This window comes from Micromys minutus, assembly GCF_963924665.1.
Source record: "Micromys minutus genome assembly, chromosome: 31".
In the NCBI taxonomy this organism is placed as follows: domain Eukaryota; kingdom Metazoa; phylum Chordata; class Mammalia; order Rodentia; family Muridae; genus Micromys; species Micromys minutus.
Window position 1 is genome coordinate 14,444,245 of NC_137966.1, and position 20,670 is coordinate 14,464,914.

Genomic DNA, 20,670 nt, shown 5'->3' on the forward strand with positions numbered 1-20,670 from the left:
GGTGACCCCAACCATAAAATTATTTTCATTACTACTTCATAACTGTAATTTTGCTACTGTTATGAATCATGATATAAATATCTGTGTTTTCTGAGTCATTGGTGACCCCTATGAAAGGGTCATATGACCCCCAAAGGGGTTGTGACTCACAGGTTGAGAACCACTGCTCTAGTATCACCTATGTGGGGACCCACGTGGTTTTTGTAGTCATTGCCGTGAGCCTGGTTCCTAGGAGTGCCTGGACTCTATGGGATATGCTGGCACATCCTTTTGGCTGCTTTATTGGGTGGGAGCACCCCTAGGCACCTAGTGTCCTCCAGAAGCCTCAGCAGAACATTCCCATGGGGGAACAGAGGCAGCTGCGGATCCCTTGCCCCATCGAACTAATCCCTCACCCTGTACTTCATTGGGTTTACTTGCTGCTCCCTGGAGACTGCTTTGTGAAGTTGCTGCTAGTAGGCCTTTGGGTACCCTTTGCTTGAAGTGACATCAGCTAGGGTGATTAGATACCTGCCAGCTCCATGTGTGGATAGGCCCTTTGACAAAATATTCTCTCTTATAGACTTCTTGCAGGACTAGGAAGCTCCCTTCTGGACAGGCACATTGTGTGAATGACCTTGGGGAGATGGAATGGACAGGGTTTCCTAATATTTAATGGGACCCCATGTGAGCTAGTCCCTAGGGGGCAGGAAACTTCACTGCCTGATGGTCTGGAAGTGTATGCTGTGGGCAGGAGGGGACAGCCAACCCTGCCTGTCTTTCAGGGGCACTTGGGACTATCGACATTGCTTTATTTGTGCCTGCTTCCTCTTGCTATAGGTCACAGCCACTCTAAGCAGCCAGTGGAGGGTTTTGGTGAAGATGAATCCTGATCCTGTGGTGACAATAAAGTCTCATGAATCTGGAATACCAACTTGGGTGTGCTGCTAGTCTGGCCAGGCTCTAGGTGGGTGGGCTAGGCGGAGCATTGCGTTGTTCCAGATGACTGTCATTTCCTGCATAAGGCCTCTACGAGTGTTTGCTGAGTTGGTGTGCAGCCCTAGGCACTTGAAGACATCATAGACAGGTGAACAGAGCTAGGGCCTCAGGGCCTCTGGCCATAGTTTCTCCCTGATGGCTGGGACTGTCTACTCTGGGCTCTGAGTATGTGGATTCCATACAGAGCAAAGCACTGCCCTGGACTGACAGGTTTCTCCATGTAGTCCTGGCTATCACAGAGCTCACTCTTTAGACCAGGATGGCTCATACACATATTGACCTGCCTCTGTCTCCCCAGTGTGGGACTGAAGCAGTGTGTCAACACCACCCATCTTCAACTCACTCTTAACATTTGCAGCCTTCAGATGCCTCCAGGCCTGTTGTCCTGGTAATGGAGAAGGGGCCCTTAGTTGCTTTCTAGCCTGGGACTTCACAGAGGATCAGTATAGGCCAACTGGGGAGTGCTGTAGGGCTCTGTGTGATACTGTGCTCCCATGGAGCCTGCTGAAAATGGCAATACTACACTCCAGGCAGGCCTTACACTTGTCTCTTGGAAACCCTTCGGGATTCAGCTGCACACAGACTACTACTTCTGTGCATGCATTTTCCCCCCACTCTGCCTGGCCACCCTTACCCTTCCTTTAGCTGACTGCTCTCACCCCTTCACTCCTGCACTCCCATCAGGCAAAGCTTCTGACCTCAGCCCAGCTGGCCCTGTCATGAGATTAGTCATCGTGTGCTGCGGAGTACTGGGCTGTCTGCCCTTCTGAGGACCAGTCAGGGCCTGGCACCAGAGCTGGCCAAAGGAACACTGGCCATTGGAGCCACAAGTGTTGTCTCCTGCAGACAGCTGTGTCCATGGTGGTTTTTCTGATAATTCTCAGATATAGCTCATGTATGTCTAACAAGGGCTGATGTCTGAGTGGGCATCACCTTGATGGACAGGTGCCTGGTGCTGTCAAAGGATGGCCTTTCCCAGGAGCTGTCAGGGTTCCTATCACAATCTGTCTTCCTTTGTAACTAAAAGAAGCTTGTCTTCTGGTATTGGGACATGAACATGGCCTGAATCTATCCTCTCTCCACTAGCCGGACATGAGAGGTTCTACTTATGAGAGGTTCTAGGGCCTCTTGCTGCCAGTCTAAGGCCATGACTTCTGAGTAATTGAGACATTTCTTTTCTGAACTATGTATCCTGTGTTTCAGGCTGGTCTCAACTGGCTACATAGCTAAGGATGACCTTGAACTGCTGATTTCCCTGCCCCTACTTCCTGATTACAGTTATAACACACACCTCATGGAGTGCTAAGGATCAAACCCAGGATTTCACGAGTGCTAGGGAAACTGTCAACTGCCAATCTCCAAACCAAATTTTTTTGTGGTTACTTTCTGAGTGTCCTGGACACGAGTTGTAGGGCTTAGGGTCCATTCCTTTGTGTGATTTCCAGAGTTCTCTGAGGACTTAGGGTCCCATACGGGGTGGAGAAGTTGGTTTTAATCTGCTTTCTCTAATTATAACAAAATGCAAGAGCCCAGATGCTTTAATCAATAGAGGTTCATTGGCTTGTTCTAGGGGCTGAGCATCTAAGGCCATGGACTCAGCATCTGACTGTGGTTATTTTTGCCAAACATGGTACCAGGCATTACATGGTGAGGACAAAGTAAGTGTGCTAGTTCATCTCTCTTCTAAAGCCACCATGGGAACCCTCACCTCATGACTTCATCTACTAATTACCTCCCACGAGTCCCGCCTGACAAATTGTGAAATAAGGGGTGAACCACCATATAGCTCAGTCCACTCAGACTCAAAGGCCCATCTCTGTTTCTGGAAACGTTCTCACAGATAGCCTCAAGAGAAAAGTGTGGCCAGTTTTCTCAAGTGTTCTTTAAATATAGTCAAGCTAACACCTGACTTCAATTGTCACAGGCTGTGTGAGTCTCTGGAAAATAGGATTGGGTTTATCCCTACCAGCTAGTCTCTGCCCCCATGGATAAGCATCGATATTTCAAAGCCTGACACCTCTAAAGAAAGGCTCCCGCTGTCATTGCGGCCGGCACGGGGTGGAGGGGGTGAGAGCTATCAGAACAGAGGCAGGACTCAAGTCTGAGCATAATGGCCTCTATAAGGAAAATCTCCCTGGTAACCAGATCGTGGCTCTCTAGGACTCTGTCCTCGACCACTTATCAGCTGGGGGTCAGACTTTCTGGATTGCTGTTGATCTGTGGTTGAGTATGATGTTTCTTACTAATCTATGTGATCCAGAATTCAGGAACTGGCCACTCCTGGGCAAAATATAGCCAGAAAAAAAAAAAAAAAAAAAAAAAAAATACAGGTAGTAACCTCTGGGATCCTTTGGAGATTCATAGTGAACTGAGAAGTCCTGTTGGAAGGCCTTAGGGTGGTTCTACCCTCCTGGACCCTGGAGGCTCCACTCTACATACCAAGAGAATAGCAGGAAAGCCTGTCCTTGAAGGCAGGCGAGGAGAGCTTGGATGTTATTTCTCAGGCATCATCCCCTCACAAACCTTCCCTGAATATTGTATCAAACCATCCACATGGCAGTGTTCACAGGGTCAAGATGCTCAGTAAAGGCTATGGCTGCAGCTTTGGAGGGAGACAGTCATTCAGTGTGGGGCTGCTGAAACGAAGGGCGCCTGCTGCCGGAGGTAAGGCCTGGATCCAGCAGTCCCTTGCAGAAAAGACCCCTTTCAGGTTTTTGTTTTTCTTTGTCCTTTCTTGGAGACAGGGCCTCTGTAGGCCAGGTCTTGAACTTGCGTCAGCATTCCAAGTGTGCTGGGATCAAAGGTACTGGGATCAAAGGTGTGATTCACCATACCTGGTGTGTGTGTGTGTGTGTGTGTGTGTGTGTGTGTGCTTCACATTTCTTAAGTAGGTGGTAGGATATAATCTGGAATTACTGACTTCTAGTTTCACTTTTGAACATTTCATCTGTTACTTTTTTTTAGCATCAGCAGACTTGATAACTGCTTGCTACTAACCTGACACCCACTGATCATTCAGTCTGCTTAATAACAAGTCCCTTGTGTTTTTTGTTATTCTCTCGGGGGATTGTCCACTGACTCCTACAATCTGGGAAAACAACTAGTAGTGATGGCAAGAATAGTGTCACTGGAGTGATCGCACAGCTAAAGAGATAGTTTTCAGTGGGGGTGTCTGATAGATTTCCTGGCTTTTCCACATGCTTGTCCAATCACAGCTCCCTTCTGTTCTGTGGCCACCACACATGGCAACCCAGCTTCACTCTGCCCGTCCGTGACTGTGAGTGTCTGCATGTGAGTATGGGTAGAAGAGGCCACTGGGTCCCCTGGCCATAGGTGGTTGTGTGCTGTAGTACTGAGAGCCAAATTCTAATACTGCACAAGTACAGCAACCATTCCTAACTGCTAAGCCATTTCTCCAGCACCTTTAGTAAGCCAGGATTTGTTATGTGGCTCAAGTTGGTCTTGAACTCATGGCAGTCCTCCTGCCCAAGTTATAGGACTATAGGCATGTGTCACCCACCTAACCTGCTTAGGAGGAGGTAGTTGCCAGGAGAGATGCCAGCTGTGGACACCTGTGCTCAGCAGGCACCTCATCACTGGTGGCACACTGCAGACTCGTGCTTCACAAAGCCCACCGTTCAGTAGTCACATGAAGGAGCAGCACCTGAGTCAGCACTGATGGCATCTTCTCTTGGCCTCCTGTCTCAACGTCCCAAGCAGGACACAGCTTATTATCTTTTCGGTTTGGGGGCTTGTTTTGAGACAGGGTTCCTCTGTGTAACAAGCTCTGAGTGACTGTCCTGGATTCCTTTTGCAGAGCAGGTTGGTCTCGAACTCAGAGATTGGACAGCCTCTGCTTCCCTGGAGCTGGGATTTTACAGTGTGTGCCACCACATCCTGCCAAGGTTCATCCTTGGGCCAGTTCTTCATATCTTTTCATGGGTACTACTCTTTACCACATCAACACACCTCCGTTTGCCATCTGGTTTGTAATGGTTTCTGTAATACCTCAGTGTTTTGCCTGCATGTAGGTAAGTGGGCCAAGAGTGTGCCTGCCTGTTGCTGGAGAGGTTAGAAGTAGGCATCAGATCCCCTGCCTGGAACCGGAGTCATGGCTGTGAGCCAACAAGCTGGTGCTGGGAACTGAACCCAGATCCTCTACTAGAGCAACAAGCGCTCTGTGCTCTCTGAATTGTTGAACCAACTCCTCATCCAGTCCCTCATTTTATCGATTTTTAAAATAATTATCTTTAAATGTGCATTGGTGTTTTGCCTACACAGTTGTCTGTATGAGGGTGTCAGATCTCCTGAAACCAGTTACAGACAGTTGTGAGCTGCCATGTGGGTGGTGGGAATTAAACCCAGGTCCTCTGAAAGAGCAGCCAGGGCCCTTAACCTCTGAGCCATCTCTACAGCACTCCCCCACCACACATTTTATCTATTATCTGAAAATGTTCCAGAAGTTTGTGTAAAAATTTGTTCCAAGGTGCAGTCTGTGTGTGTGACTGCAGCATATGTGCCTATGTTGTGTGGAGGTCAGAAGATAACTTTCAGAAATCCATTCAGCCTTCTACCCTGTTAAAACAGGCTCTCGAACTGCTAGACAAATTCTATCTTCCTTTCTTACTATAGGAGCGGAAGGTAGGTAGGATGGGGATTACAGATGGCCAGCTGTCAGATCTACAGCGCAAGAGTATTGGTCCCAGTCTATGTTTATTTTTTAAATGTCTTGCTATTCATGTGATTTGTAAATGCACTCTTAGGAAGAACGCTTTCCGTCGAGTGAACACATGCAACGCGTTGCCCATCCTGGAGTCCACCGGGCCAATGCTGTTCTGTCACTGGTCCAAGCCTCCAGGATCCCCACTGGGAATGATGTCCCCACAAGAGTCAGCTCAGAGGCGGTCTTCAGCTGTCATTCTTGTGCCTAAACACTCAGCAGCGGCCCCGCCCACTCCGTAGCCAGGAGGAAGTCCCACCCCTTGGAACAGCCCACAAGGGAGAGAGCCTTGCCCCCAACCAGGTCGAGCAGTAATTGGCTGTCCCCGCCCTGCCTCCGGGGAAGGCGAGACTGAGAGTGTACATCCAAACTATGTTACTTCCCTTCTGGGCCTCTGTGAGAGCAGCTAGCGCAGCTTGATAGATATTCTGCCCACCACTCCCCCAGACTCATCCTCAAGCAGGAGTTATCTCTATCCTTCCGCTGGTCCACGAGGGGGGAGGGGTGGGCTTGTGTAATATTTGACTCTTGATTGGCGTGAATTAGGAAAGGGGTGGGCCTAGAAGGTTATGATCGATGTGAGATGGCACAAATGCCTTAGCAGTAATAGCCAATGGTGATGACAAGGGGGCGGGAGTCCAGGATGTTGCAGGTCGGTGCTCGGCTACTATGGCTCTGAGGGCAGCCTGCAGGAAGCAGTTGGGGTTCGGACGGACGTGCAAGAGCGACCAATGATTTCGGAAAATCAGCGGGAAGTGGCCAATGGTCACAGCGAGGGGGCGGGGAAATTCTCCAGCCTCCGCAACACTGTGTACGAAATGGCGGGGACGGGACTTCAGTGACAGACAAGCATATAGACCAACAGAAGTGAGAAAGAGGGTGGCAGCGGGCCAGTAGCAGTGGTGAATGGGCAGGGCGGGGCGACAGTGAGCTGGGCGGCACCGTGTGTGGGGCGACGTAGGGGCGGGGCGACCGTGACGGCCAGGCTGCCAGGCCAATGGTCCGGAGAGGGCCGGCAGAGTGTGGCCAATGGCGGCCGCGCATCCGGGGGCGGGGCTGCGGGGCTGCGCGGTGCCGTGCGGGAAGCGGCGGGCGGCGGCGGCGGCGGCTAGGAGGCTGAGGTGAAGCTGGCGGCAGCGGGGCGGGTGCACCGGGGGCGGTGGCCAGAGGGCGGGAGCATTAACGTCCAGACCGCACGGCCGCTCACCAGCCTTCGCCCGCAGGTCTGGCGGCGGGGCCGTGGGCCGCGGTGCGGCGGGCGGGAGGATGGGCACCCAAGGCAGTCCAGTGAAGAGCTACGATTACCTGCTCAAGTTCCTGCTGGTGGGCGACAGCGACGTGGGCAAAGGCGAGATCCTGGAGAGCCTTCAGGACGGCGCAGCCGAATCCCCGTACGCCTACAGCAACGGTAGGCCGGGGTTGACGGTGGGCTCGCGGGGCGGGAGCGGCCTGTCGCGGGCGCGGGCGGCCTCTGCGCGTGTCGCTGCGGTATCCTCTCTGGCCCTGCCTTGGGGAGCCGTCGGCAAGCAGACGCGGGCCCCGTGGCTAGTAAGAGTTCTCAGCAGCAGGTCTTTGGAGTTCTTCAGGGCCTGGAATGGGCCGCGCGGCACATACCGCACGACGGGCCGGGTGCTCACCGCACTGCCGCCGGAGGGGTTTGCTCAGGGACACCGCACCCTGTGCAGGGAGAAAATAACGTCTGCTGCGATGTGATTCTTGTTAACTTCCGGGTGCATGGCACAGAATACACAAGGTAGATTGCATCACTGGAACTTGCCTGAGCTTGCCCCTTAACTTAGGTATTTAAGGTAAAATCGTAGCCAACAGTGGGTGGGATTGGATCATAGGCTATGGGGGCTGCTGACTCCGGAGGAATTAATGTGCAGTGGACCTGCCATTCTGGACTAATTTTACCTTCCTCATCTCTTCCTGGGTCCCTTTTCTCTGCCTCCTTACTTTGTTCTCTGGGGTCTCGTTAGCCCTGTCTTACTGGTCTGAGCACTGAAGGTCTGGTAAATAACAGCTGAGTGTGCAGGCAAGACATCTACCACTCTTTGCAGTTAGGACTTGTTAAGGGTGATGACCACCAGGACTTCGGTGGAGGACCCTTCCTTCTGAACAGCGGTGCTGGACCTTCTCTGTACCTCCTCCCCAAGCTCCTGCTCTCAGCTTCAGTCTACAGCAGGCATCTTCGTGTGCCGGAAAGGAAGAGCCATGGGTTTACTTTGTGGGGCATGTGAAAGGACCCCTGTACAGCAGCCTTGACCGGCATTTGACTGGGTGCCCCAGGGTGACAGTCCTGCTTAGATAGGCTTTGGGTTTACCTTTCCAACAGGGCAGTGTGGAACAGGCTGGACTTCAGAAGCACTTAGTGTTAACTTATGTTTTGGAGAGACAGCTTGTGGCCCCTGGCCCCAGTCTACTAGCCCCGTCAACTTGGACTGCACATACACACAGCCTCCAGCGGGATCTCCTCTGTCAATTGAGTACAGAGATGTGAGACTTACTGTGGGCTGCTTCTCACAGGGCACCGTTCACCACGTGCTTTCACACTGCACACTTTGCAGGTTCTCCCTTGGGTCCTGCAGTATGAAGCACAGAGGGAAATGGCTGCGCAGCATGCTCCTTATGTGACATGCATACAGCACAAATATCAGGCCTTTGGGTCAGCATTAGGCCACTGGCCCACAAAGCACTCCATGGAGTGACTTAGTCGATCTGAGAATGCTTGGGCCTCCTCCTGGAAGAGGGGAGTAGAAGTGATAAAACAGCTGCTCTGGAGAGTGAGCACGGTGTGTGTTTACTGTCTGAAAGAGCTGGATGTCTGGCTCTCTGAGTAGATGGGTGGAGAGTTCCTGTTCCTCATCATTAGAAACCCTCCGTATGTCAGCCAAGCAGTGCTGGCACACTCCTTTAGTCCCCGTGCTGGGAGCAGAGGCATAGGGATCTCTGAGTTTGAGGCCAGCCTGGTCTGTAAAGCCAGGACAGCCGTGGCTACACAGAGAAACCAGGTCTGGAAAACAGAGAATGTTCATTTTCGAATTTAGGTTTTTTTCAGCGTTCAGGGCTCCTCTGATCTGGGTAGTCCCCACCTGGAAAGGGGCCTGCTGCTCCGTATTGGCCCCTGATCTCCTTGATCCCAGCTGGGTTATTTACGTTCTTAACGTCTCGTCTAGCTTGTTCCTCAGGTGTGAACATCGAGCTCTCTGACTTCACAAACACGTGAGTCATCCAAACGACTTTTTTTTTTTTTTAATTAGCACTGTCACCTGAAACAGTGACAGTACAATACTGTGACCACGTGCCCAACATCTGCAGGAGCCCCCAGGTCTGGTGCTTTAGATACCTGTGGTTAGGGTCTCTGTGGAATTAGAAACATCAGGGCATTGAGGGCGCAGCTGTGATTGCGTCCAGCAGGAGTGTCAGTCTCTTCCCTGCATGGAACAGGACCCTTTCAGAGAGCTTCCATCTGGGTATCCACAGCAGACTCATGCTCCAGAGTAAAGAAAGGCATGTGGAGTCTCAGTAATGGGAGAGGACTCCTAGGGGGAGGAGCAGGTTCTTTGAGCAGCTTCTACAGATAAGCATACAGTGAGTAGATTTCCCTCTGGTTCTGATATATGGCCTTGGAATGATAGGTCTATGCTGGCCTCAAGTCAGCCAGCTTCATATTTACCCTTGAACCCAAGAAACATTATTACTCCAGCACACAAGACTGTCTTTGTTTGTGATATGGGCATTGAACATCCTTAGTTAAGACAACTGTATTCACTCGAGCTCGTGCAAGGATCCCTGAGTGTTAGATCCCTCAGGAAAATCTATTGTGATTTATCTGCTCATGGCCTGAAAGATCCACATTTGATAATGGGTCCGTGGGTGTTAATTCATGTCTCTGTTTTCTTGGGAGTTAGCGCTTCTAGGAGGAAGCTGTGGACTGGCGCCATTTTCCTTGGAGACCAGGGAGTTGGGACAGGGGCAGCTCACAGGAGAAGCTGACACTGGGCTTTGCCATGAATGTTGGAATTCGATGGTTGTGAAGATGTCTGTGGCATCAGATGATGCATACACCCTGAGAGTGAGGATAATGTGTGCCTATGTCCCAGCATGCTCTGAGGTACCTGCTATAGTCAGGCTGTGGTGTCAGATCAGTGGCCCAGTGACCAACAGCATTTATGGGAATCTTACTCCATGCTGTTTCTCATTTGGGTTGAATCCATTTCTCTAAGTGACAGGGTCAAGGGGAGTTTTTAAGTACTTTATTTATTAATAAGGAGTGTGAGTGTGTGTGTGAGTGTGTGTGTGTGTGTGTGTGTATGTCCCCTCACATAGAGGTCAAAAGATAGCTTTTTATCTGGTATCTTTACCATCTTTAATCCCAGTACTTGGGAGGCAGAGGCAGGAGGATCTCTGTGAGCTCCAGGACAGCCAGAGCTATATATTCTCTGTATCAAAAATACCTAAATAAATAAATAAGGGGGAAAAAGACAGCTTTGGGAGTTGGTTTCCTCTCCCACCTTTGTGTGGGATATAGGGACTGAACTCAGAATGTGCTTAAGCAGCAGGTACCATGTGATTATTTTGCCTGAATGCATGTCTGTGCACCATGTGCCAGACAAGGGCATCAGATTCTGAAGTTATAGTAATTGTGAGACATCATGTGGGTGCTGGGAATCAAACCCAGGTCCTCTTCAAGAATAAGTCTGCTTAACTGCTGAGCAAACTTTCCAGCCCTACTCAAGGGGAAATTTAAAACACACTTCTGCATTGTATTTTCCATATTGGACCTGTCTTTTAATCATACCTTACCTATGTCTCATTCGTTGCTCTGTCTCCAGCACTAGCACGAGTCTTGTATATACCCTCTGTTTTTAGTCATATGTTTTTGAGACGGGGTCTTTCTGTGAACCTCAAACTGTACTTGCTATCCTCCTGCCGCAAGAACTACAGATCCACTGTGCCTGACCTAAATGTGTATTTCTGAGTGAATGAGTAGCCTCTATACAGCTTCCCTTGGTGCTAGTCCACATGGTCACTATGGTAACCCCTCATATTCCTTTCTCTCTTCTACCTGAGGCCAGGCACTTAGGTCTCAATTTTACTCTATATACTCTGGGGTAATTTATTGGAAGGTTCTGATGGTTTTTCCTATGTTAGATGCCAGATTTTCTGACAGATTGTTGGCTCCGGGAGGAACAGGAATGGTCACTGTGGTAACAGCTAATACCTCCAGTGTGTGGTTTGTGTCAGGCATGCTGCTGAGTGTGTGTCTATTCGTCATTTAATCTTCACCGGTACCCATGGTTCCTTCATGGATGAGGCTCAGAGGAGCGCAGGCTGCAGTTGTCCTGTGTGGTATGGTCACTGGGGTCCTGGTTGGTTCCGTTTTAGCCTCCATTGAGAGGGAGCTGGACAGACCTCAAACAGTGCAGCAATGGCACTTCAGGGTTTTCCTCTCCTAACCCTCAGTAGGACTAGGGTTGCTAGACACCCACTGCCTTTGCACACTTGATTTGATATCCGTACCTGTCCCCGCTTCTGCCTGGCCCAGCTATTTTCAGGGAAGCCATATCATCCTTGTCACTTCTTGACTGGCTGTTATAATTTGTCACAGGCCCTGCAAATGGTGACTTGCCTGCTCCATTCCCAGAGAAGCATTCTTCTGCCCTTCACCATGCCTAAGAACAGCCTAGGCCTTCTCGTTGTGCTTGAGAAACACCATCACTGGTGTTGGACCTTGGTTCATATTGTGCCCTGGGCATGTAAGCCACCCTCTGAGGGGTTGGTTACCGTCTGTTTCTTTGCTATAACCAGGTGCCTTCTTTCACGGTCCATGTACCTCTACCTCAACCTCATCATTTCATTCACTTGCTCTGTCATATATTTGCGAATGTCTTAGTGGACCCCCTCTGTCAGCCAGAAACACCGGGTACAGGCCAGGGCCGATTAGAGAACAGTTGCCTTTATAGACTTTTTGGGACAAGGTCTTTTCTTTGTGATAAAAGGTCTCATTATATAACCTTGGCTGGAGGAGAACTCTTTATGTGACCAGGGTGGCCTTGAACTTGAAGTGATGCCTCCACCTCCCAGGCAGTAAGATTACCACATTTGACTAGAATATTTGTTTTTTGTTGTTATAAACAGCAGCAAGTGACACAGCAAAGGCTCAAGTGGCAAGCACAGCCAGACCCGTCAGCTTTCTGGGAGGATTGTGTGGTTACACTTGGGATTGTTGTGTTGCCTAGATGTCATCTTTTCCATTAGTGTGATTGTTTGTGGCCTGGAGGTGATCTAAATTTAACAGCCTTTCAGGAAGGAAACTATCAGGAGCTGAGAAGTGGGCGGGAAGGACTTGAGGGGAAGGACCTAGCAGGTCCTTTTGTCTACTGTTTTTTTTTTTTGTTTGTTTTTTAAGATTATAACTGGAAAGATATAAAATTGCTTGATCCCTGCAAAGCTGGCCTCATGCAGCTGTGGGGCCTGAAACTAGGACGCATTTAACAGGAAGCTGTGGAGTTGTACATTGGCCAGAGCATCTCTGCTATCTAAGAACGCAGGGAACAAACAGTCTTCAGCATTTAGCATGGTGGTTGAGAGAAACCTGAGGAAGGCAAGGTAGGTGGCCAGGCTGATTGGCCACATGCCTATACAGCAGGTGTTGGGGACCAGCAGTGAGAGGTCAGTGGGAAGCAGAGCATCCATAGAGAGAGGGCTAGCTGGGCAGAGGCCTATGTCTAGGAGACTATGCTTAGGCAAGAGGTAGGTGGAAAAGTAGTCCCTAGGATTCCTTGTATCGGTGACATTAAATGAATAAGGTAAGCTCAGATTCAAACATAAGGGTTAGAGAGGTGTCCTGGTCATCAGTCAGCTTGGTAATGACAGGTGACTCACATGTCTGTGGCTCTTTTGATGTAGCATTTATCTTCCGATATTTGTCCTTCAGAAAGTAGAAAGGGCTGGAATAGTAGAGAAAGGGGAGCCTGACAAGAGGACAGTGGGACACACCAGATGAATTGTAGTACAACACTACCTGCATGTCAAGGTGCCAGACATTTAAATATGGGGAGGAGGAGCTCTGGAGAAATGACTTAGCAGTTAAGAACACTTGTTCTTTTAGAGAACTCTAGTTTGCTTTGTAGCATCCACACATAGTGGCTCAGTCATCTGTAACTCCAGTTCCAGGGGATCCAACTCCCCCTTTTGGTCTCTGAGGACACCGAGTGCCCAAGTGGCACACACACATATGCAGAGAAATGCTCAGACACATAAAATAGGTATCAGCTGGGAAGAGGAACGGGCAAGGTGGGAAGTTCTCCAAGTGTCTGGGCCTCTGAGGGTGGTGAGGCAGGAGAGATGCACAGTAGTTTCAGGAGGGGACTTATAACCAAGGTGTACCACTGGTGCTGTGAACAACTTTGGAGGATGTCTCTGTCCTGAGAGGGATGTCCATGCCAGCTTCTGGGAAAGCAGAGGATAGAAGAACTGAACGCTGGACAGACACAGGCAACCACATAATTTGTAAAGCATTTCAAAGAGTTGACAGCCAAGTGCCAGAAGCTCTGAGCCAGGGAGGTGGGAGTGGGGTGTGGGTTAGCTTGGGACCTGCAGCTGAAGTCAACCTGGTTTCTTTCAGTTGTGCACAGTTAACCTTTCGGATCTGCATAACACCTTGATAGGGTAAATGAATCAGGGTTCAAGGTGCTTTAAGCCCATGTGAGGTGCTGAGTAGGTGCAGTGACATTTATCAGGGTTGCCGAGGGTCTCTTCTTTAGGTTCAGAAAATCTCTGCTTAAAGGGTGGAGTGTGACCAAGGGAACTAGGTCATGTCCAGGCTGCCTGCCTTGCCCTAAAGTGGGTGAGTCAGCAGTCTTCCTAGGCTATGAGTCTGTATGTCCCTGAAGCATCTTTCAGACTGAGGTCTGCCGTACCATTGAGCAGGGCCCATATGCCCTGGAAACAGATGAGACAGGAAGACGTTGAATGGTGGACCATTCTGGATTCTTGGATGTCTCCGGCATCCACTGCTTCCCACCCTGTAGGAGCTGTATCGGTGGATGCCAGCAATGTCCCTTCACCTCCTTAGTGGTGAAGTCATGGCTTTCTATTGCTGCCTCATTGTCCTCACTGCTGTCTTCCTGGTGGTGCTCACACAGTGTGCTGCATGTGGGGCGTCCTCAGGCAGTTCTGTGCCATGTCCTGAGTGGCTGACCTTCTGCTTTTGGTGCAGTTGATGCTTTAAGTTATGTGCTGGCCTTGCTTAGTCTGGAACTGGCTAGTTTCCTCAGAGAACCTGGCTTTTCTTTTGTGGGAACAGGTAGTATGCCTTTTATAGGGGTTCATGTAGCCCAGGCTGGCTTCAAAGCTCCCTGTATAGGTAAAGGTGGCCTTGAACTCTTTGTTGTTTTTCCAGTCAGGGTTTCTTTATGTAACTACCTGGTTGTCCCGGAACTAGCTTTGTAAACCAGGCTGGCCTCAAACTCACAGAGATCTTGCCTCTGCCTTTCGAGTGCTGGAATTAAAGGCCTGTACTACCGTGTTTGGCCTTGAGCTCTTGCTTTCCAGTTGGGATGGCTTCCACGTCCCAAGTGCTGGGGTTATGGGCATGAACAACTACAGTAGCTTTTTTTTTTTCCTGGATGAATTGTGTTAATGAAAGAGTACTTAGAAAAAATACTACTTGTTAATAACAGCAAATGCAGCATGCACCAAGCATAGGAATGGCAGGGAGAAAACTAATGTCTTGTTGAAGGCGTTCCGTTGAACCTCTTGGAAGGACTTTGGTGTCTTTTATTGCACAGTAGGTAGTTAAACACAGAGTTCATCTTGAACAAGTGAGTGATACGGAGGGTGTTGCCTGTGTGAACATAAGGGCTGTATAACCTCAGGCAGAAGCCTGTAGCATTTTTAAAAGATTTGTTTATTTACTTTATGTATATGTGTATTTTATCTGGATGTATGTCTACACACTAGAGGAGAGCCTGGGACCCTATATGGCTCTAGTTAGGCATGGTTGTGAGCTACCATGTGGGGGTGGGGAACTGAACTGAGGACTTCTGGAAGAGCAGTCAGTCCCCTAACCACTGAGCTATCTCTTCAGCATCCGCAGCTTGTAGCATTTCTGAACCTTGAGTTGAGGCTTTGTGGGAAGGGGCCCTCAGGGAATACACCAACTCAGAGCCTCCTTTCCACGGATAACTTTCTTTATAGAACTCTCTCCCAGTTGTTGGAGTTGAAGCTTTTTTCTTTCTTTACGATTCTCATTGTTAATAAGCATTTGTTCATTGCTTACGTGAGAGGCAGAGCACCTCCCACTTGTGTAGGGCTGGGTCAGCGTTTAGAACTCATAGAACTGTGAAACTGAAGGGATGGCTCAGTGGTTAGGAATGCACATCCTAGAAGAACCAAGTTCAGTTCAGTTGAGTGTGCACATCAGGTAGCTCAGGACTGTGTATACACCAGCTCTGGGGTGTCCGGTGCTTTTGGCCTTTGTACCAGCATCAACACACACATCAACAATAAGACCCAACTCTCAGCATTGAAAACCTTGTGGTTTTAGAGACAGGATCTTGATATGTAGCCCAGGCTGCCCTTAGATGCAATATGTACCCTAGGTTGGCCTTGAAATCACAGTACTCCTTCTTCCTCTGTGTCCCTGGTACTGAGGTTACAGATGCTTGTGAACCACCCGGTCTGTGTAGGTGCTGGGAATTGAACCTGGCTCATTTGGAAAAGCAGCCTTCAGTGCTCTTAACCACTGAAACTGTTTGCTTCGCCTGTTGTTGTTGTTGTTTTGCCTTGTTTTTGAGACAAGGGCTCATTCTGTCACCCTGATTAGCCTGAAACTCTTTCATCTTCTGTCTCTCAGGTCTAATTGAAGATGTGCACCACCATGCTCAACCAGCACATGCTTTTAATTTCAGCACTCCCTAGGAACAGAGGCATTTTGAGTGTAGCCTGGTCCCTAGATAGTGAGTCCCAGGTTAAGTGAGACCCTGTCCCCATCCTTCCCTTCAAAGAAAAAAAAAAAGCTGGGTGATCATAGCACAGTCCTTTAATCCCAGCACTCAGGAGGCAAAGGTAGGCGGATATTTGTGAGTTTGAGACCAGCCTGGTCTACAGAGCAAGTTCCAGGACAGCTAGAGCTACACAGAGAAACCCTGTCTCAAGAAAAACAACAACAAAATACAAGACCAACCAAAAAAGCAATCAGTGCTAAAAAGCAGTTTGCTTTAGAAGTTACCCATCCTTTCTGATATGACATGGGGGGGGGGGGGTTGACAGCTTTGTCTAGGCTTTTACTAAAGGTATCAAATCAGTTACAAATAGGCAAAAATAAACCTGCTCAGTAGCAGAACTGTTTAGAACTCAGTTGTCAACCTGCCCTGTGGTCAGTGAAGCTAAATTTTAAGGATTGGAGGATATATTCCAAAGACTTGCATAGGGGACCAGGGGATGCTAAGCTTTTGAGCTCATTTATATTATTAAAGCAAGTGAAACATGGATGACATTTACAGATAGCTTAAGCAAACACAAGTGCAGAGGAACACACCTGGTGTTATATCTTCTCATCTTTGCTCATGTGAAAAGAGCCAAGAATATTCCTCCTCAGGCCTTTGACTTTCCCTCAGAGACAACCTGCACTTGCCTGGGTTCCTCACGGCTCTGTGGCTTCCCCTTCATGTCCCTGCTTTCGGCTGCATTCACTTGTCACAGTTTATGCCACTCTTTCTGGAAAGCCACCTTGTAGAAAACATTCTGCATTCTCTCCTGTCCACAGTTCACAGTAAGTTCACAGCTTTCTTACACAGGCTCCCACACACAGAGAGAGGTCCTGGAACTCATAGAGCCAAAATGAGAGTGTGTGTGCGCCCAGGAGTGTCTCAGGTCTGTGTTAGCCCCCACAGCAGCTTCCTCTATAGAACAGTCTGGTCTTTGGAAGTATTTTCCTGTTCCAGGTCAGCTGTTCAGGTCCACATGTACAGTGTACAGAGAGGAATGGAGAGGGCAGAAGAGTTGGACCTTAAACTCAGCTGAAGGGTGTGCTTACCCATAAGGCTTGTCAGAGACTGAACTGGTGACTCACAGAACAGAGGTGTGTGGGTGTGCTCCTTCTAAAGGAGCAGCTGTGTCTCAGCATCCCAGAAATCCTTCTTTTTCACCAAGTAATTAGGACTCCGTCTTACAGAGACGATAGATACAATAGAGGGAACCAAGACTTTTCATTTTAAATAAAGGTGGAAAACAAATGGCCTGAGTCCCTCAATGGAAACGTGATGTACTTATGTTCATGGGGTAAACTGTATAGCTTTTGAATGTTCTTATCCAGAGCCACATATAATGGACACTTGTTGTAACAGGCTTTTCCCCAATACCTGGTTAAATGTGTGTGTGTGTGGGGGGGAGAAGGGGTTGAATGCAATCACCTGTGGATGTCCATAGGAGATAATATCAAGAGCCTGTCAGATTCATAGATGCTCAAATCCTTTATATAAAATGGCTCACAGCCAGGAGTACTTGCTCACACCCTTAATCCCAGCATTCAGGAGACAGAGGTGAATAAAGCTCTGTGAGTTGCAGACCAGTTTGGTCTACATAGGAAGTTCCAGGAGAGCTAGGGCTATATAGAGAGACTGTCAAAAACAAAAAAGAAAGAAGCCAGGCATGGTACATGCCTTTGTCCCGTACTTAGGAGGCAGAGGCAAGCAGATCTCTGAGTTCAAGGCCAGCCTGTTCTACAGAATGAGTTTCAGAACAGCCAAGGCTTTGCAGAGAAACCCTGTCTTGAAAAGTAAACAACCTATCTATATTGCTGAAGAAGCAATGATACTAAAAAAGTCTTGGGCTGCAAGACAGCTCAGTAGTGATAAACAGTGCTTGCTTCCGTCTGATGCAATCCCTCAAACACATTAAAAAGTGAAAAGAAATAACTGACTCCACAAAATTGTCCAAAAACATATGCCATGGCTTTCTTGCCTCCTCTCTCTGCCACAGATGATCATATACATACTCATATATAACATAATAATGTTGCTTTAAGTTCGAATGTGAGGGTTGAGGAGATGGCTCAGCAGTTAACAGCACTTGTTGCTCTTGTGCAGGATCCTGTGGTGGCTCACACCATCTGTAACCATAGCTTCGGAAGATCCAACACTTCTGACCTCGAAATGTCTGCACACACCTGGCACACAGACATACATGCAGGAATCACTTACACAGATAAATCTTAAGAAGTCTGACCCGGCAACAGTGACACACAGTTTTCATCACAGGACTCAGGAGGCAGATGCTGGTGGATCTCTTAGGAGTTTGAAGCCAGCCTGGTCTACATATCAAGTTCCAGAGCTACCTGGTGAGACTGTTTAAAAAAAAAAAAATAACAAGGAAACAAAAACTTTTTAAAAAACCAAAGCAGTCATGGACTGGAGAGATGGCTCAGTGGTTAAGAGCACTGACTGATCTTCCAGAGGTCCTGAGTTTAAATTCCAGCAACCACATGGTGGCTCACAACCATCTGTAATGAGATCTGAAGCCCTCTTCTGGTGTGTCTGAAGACAGCTACAGTGTAGTTATATAATAAATAAATTAAAAAAAAAACAAAACAAAAAAGTCTGCATGTGTTCAGTACAAATGCATTTTCTTTTAGTACTTTTTTTGCAGTTTTTAAATCTATGGATGTGGAACGTACAGATCTAGTGGGCTAATTGTGACTATATAATATGCAGATGTAAAATGGAAAAGCACATTTAATGAAAAGTTATGGCAGTTCTTTGTGGGTTTGAGTGCTCTGTATTTCACTGAGCTTTCCATGCTGGGTGTGCTTGCTCCTAGTAGACAGAGAAATATGGTTTGGTGTCCCTTCTAGAAGGGATCCCTGTGCACAGTTCCTATGGTGTGGCTTTTGCTGTCTGCCATCGGCGTTGACATAGAATCTCTGTGCCCATTAGCATCTTCCTTCTGTCCTATACTTCTGCAGGTGTTGGTTTGCGTGTGACAGCAGAATCATATGTCCTTGTTTCTGAGGGTCAGTCTGTTAGGTGCTGCATGTACAATACCACCTCTCCGTGGGATAGCAGGTTCCTCCCTCTGTAATCAGGCGTTGTATACTAGCTGCCCTTCCTGTTTCTGCTCCGCATTCTGGCCCATCTTAGCAGGCAATTCAGTCTTCTCATTTGAAAGGAGACCTACTAATCTAAAGGCAGATTGATATCCTACATGGGTTTAATTTTTTTCCCCCTGAGACAAGGTTTCTCAATGTTCTAGCTGTCCTAAAGCTTGCTTTATAGATCAGGCTGGTATTGAACTCACAGAGGCCCTCATGCCTCTGCCTCCTGAGTGCTAGGATTGAAGGTGTGCACTACCACATTCAGCTTTGGGTTTAAATTTTTTTTAATTTGTTTTTCTTTCTCCTCTCTGCCTCTCCTCCCTCTCCCTCTCTCTTTTCTTTTGTTTGTTTGAGCCAGAGTCTCACTGTGTAGCCCTAGTTCCTGACCTGGAACTCTGTAAGTAGTTCAGACTCACTGAAATACATTGACTGCTGTCTCTTGAGTGGTGAAATTAAAGACTTGCCCACTAGGCCAGCTCTTAATTTGATTTTATTGAGATATTTGAGGTTACATATAATAAAATATACTAATCTTGGGCATCTGGCTGTAGGTGAATCCAATTCACACAACCTACCTGCCTTACTGGTGCATGGCAGTGGAAACAAATGGGGGTTGAAGATGTAGCTTCCAGTTTGCTCTGATGTGTCAGGTGATTAGCGCCCTACAGAACATTGGCTGCTTGCTGGCGGTTGTTCTTGACAGACTGACCATTTGAGCAGAGGAGCTATACTCAGACGGCCATCCCATGGCCAGCAACTATGTCACCCAGAAACGGTGCACAGTACCTGGCCTTTTGCTGTAAATCTTCAGTAATTTACAGGTCCTGGGGAATGGTCTCCAAGAGCAAGATCAAACCTACAAATTGTGATACTTTAGTGACCTACTTTAAGTTTTTTAAAATATTGTCTGTCTAGATGTTTTGCCAGAATGAATGTGTACTAATGTGTGTGCAGTTCCTATGGGGGGCAAAAGAGGGTGTTTGGTCCCCTGAAACTGGATTTATATCCTGCTGTGAGCTATGCTGTTGGTGCTGGGAATTGAACCCTGGTCCTCCATAAGAGCAGCCAGTGCTTTTCACTGATGAGCCATGCCTCCAGGCCCTTGTGTTTTGTTTTCAAGATAGTGTCTCCTGTAGCCAGGCTGGCCTAGAACTCTCAATAGTTCCTGGGTGGGCTATTACTGGTAGTACTGTATGGGCATGTATCACTTGCCCAATGGGTGACTTGGTTTTGCCTGCTTCCTCTTGTACTGCTTTTGCCTGAATCCACATATGAAGTAGCCCTTTGAGAAGCGACTGAGTCAGCAGCCAGGTAATTTTGATGATCTGTTTATCTGGCCTCCTGAAACAGACTTCACATCTTCAAGCTTAGAACTGAAACGGGTTTCCTCAGCCATCTTGAAAGGCTGGACGTAAGGGAATGGGATTTGGTAGTCTCAGGACCTCAGCTTTAGGCTAGAGCCTATAGATGTGGCCCTGAGTTCCGCCTGGCGCAGGGCTGCCCCTCGACAGTGCTTTGTAGTATCTCATTTATTGTGTTGAACAAGAGTCAAGCAGTGCATTGTGCACTGGCTTAAATGTTCCTAAATACATATGTACAGAACAGTTCCTAAAGTGCCACGTGTGCTGGTGCACACTTTTAATTCCAGCACTTGGGAGGCAGAGACAGGCAGATCACTGAGTTTGAGGCCAGCCTGGTCTACAAGCGAGATTCAGGAATATACAGAGAAACCCTGTCTTGAAAAACTAAACCAACCAAACAAAACCTCCACAAGAAAAGGGCGGTTGGGGAAGAAACCATTCACTCACAGTGCTGAGGTTCAGTCTTTACAGACCTGAGAAGGCAGCAGGTGAAGCGCATCTGTGCCAGGGTT

General features: G+C 48.3%; 1 protein-coding gene across 1 annotated transcript in view; it reads left to right on the top strand.

The window, feature by feature from the left end:
- The first annotated feature begins 6,790 nt into the window (after positions 1-6,790).
- The window catches only part of RAB40C (RAB40C, member RAS oncogene family), a 28,923-nt gene continuing 15,043 nt past the window's right edge, over positions 6,791-20,670 (top strand). The window contains exons 1-2 of the mRNA XM_080942487.1: positions 6,791-6,819; positions 6,922-7,106. Coding sequence (XP_080798613.1) covers positions 6,965-7,106 — 142 coding nt within the window. The 5' untranslated portion in view covers positions 6,791-6,819; positions 6,922-6,964. The remainder of the gene's footprint in view (positions 6,820-6,921; positions 7,107-20,670) is intronic.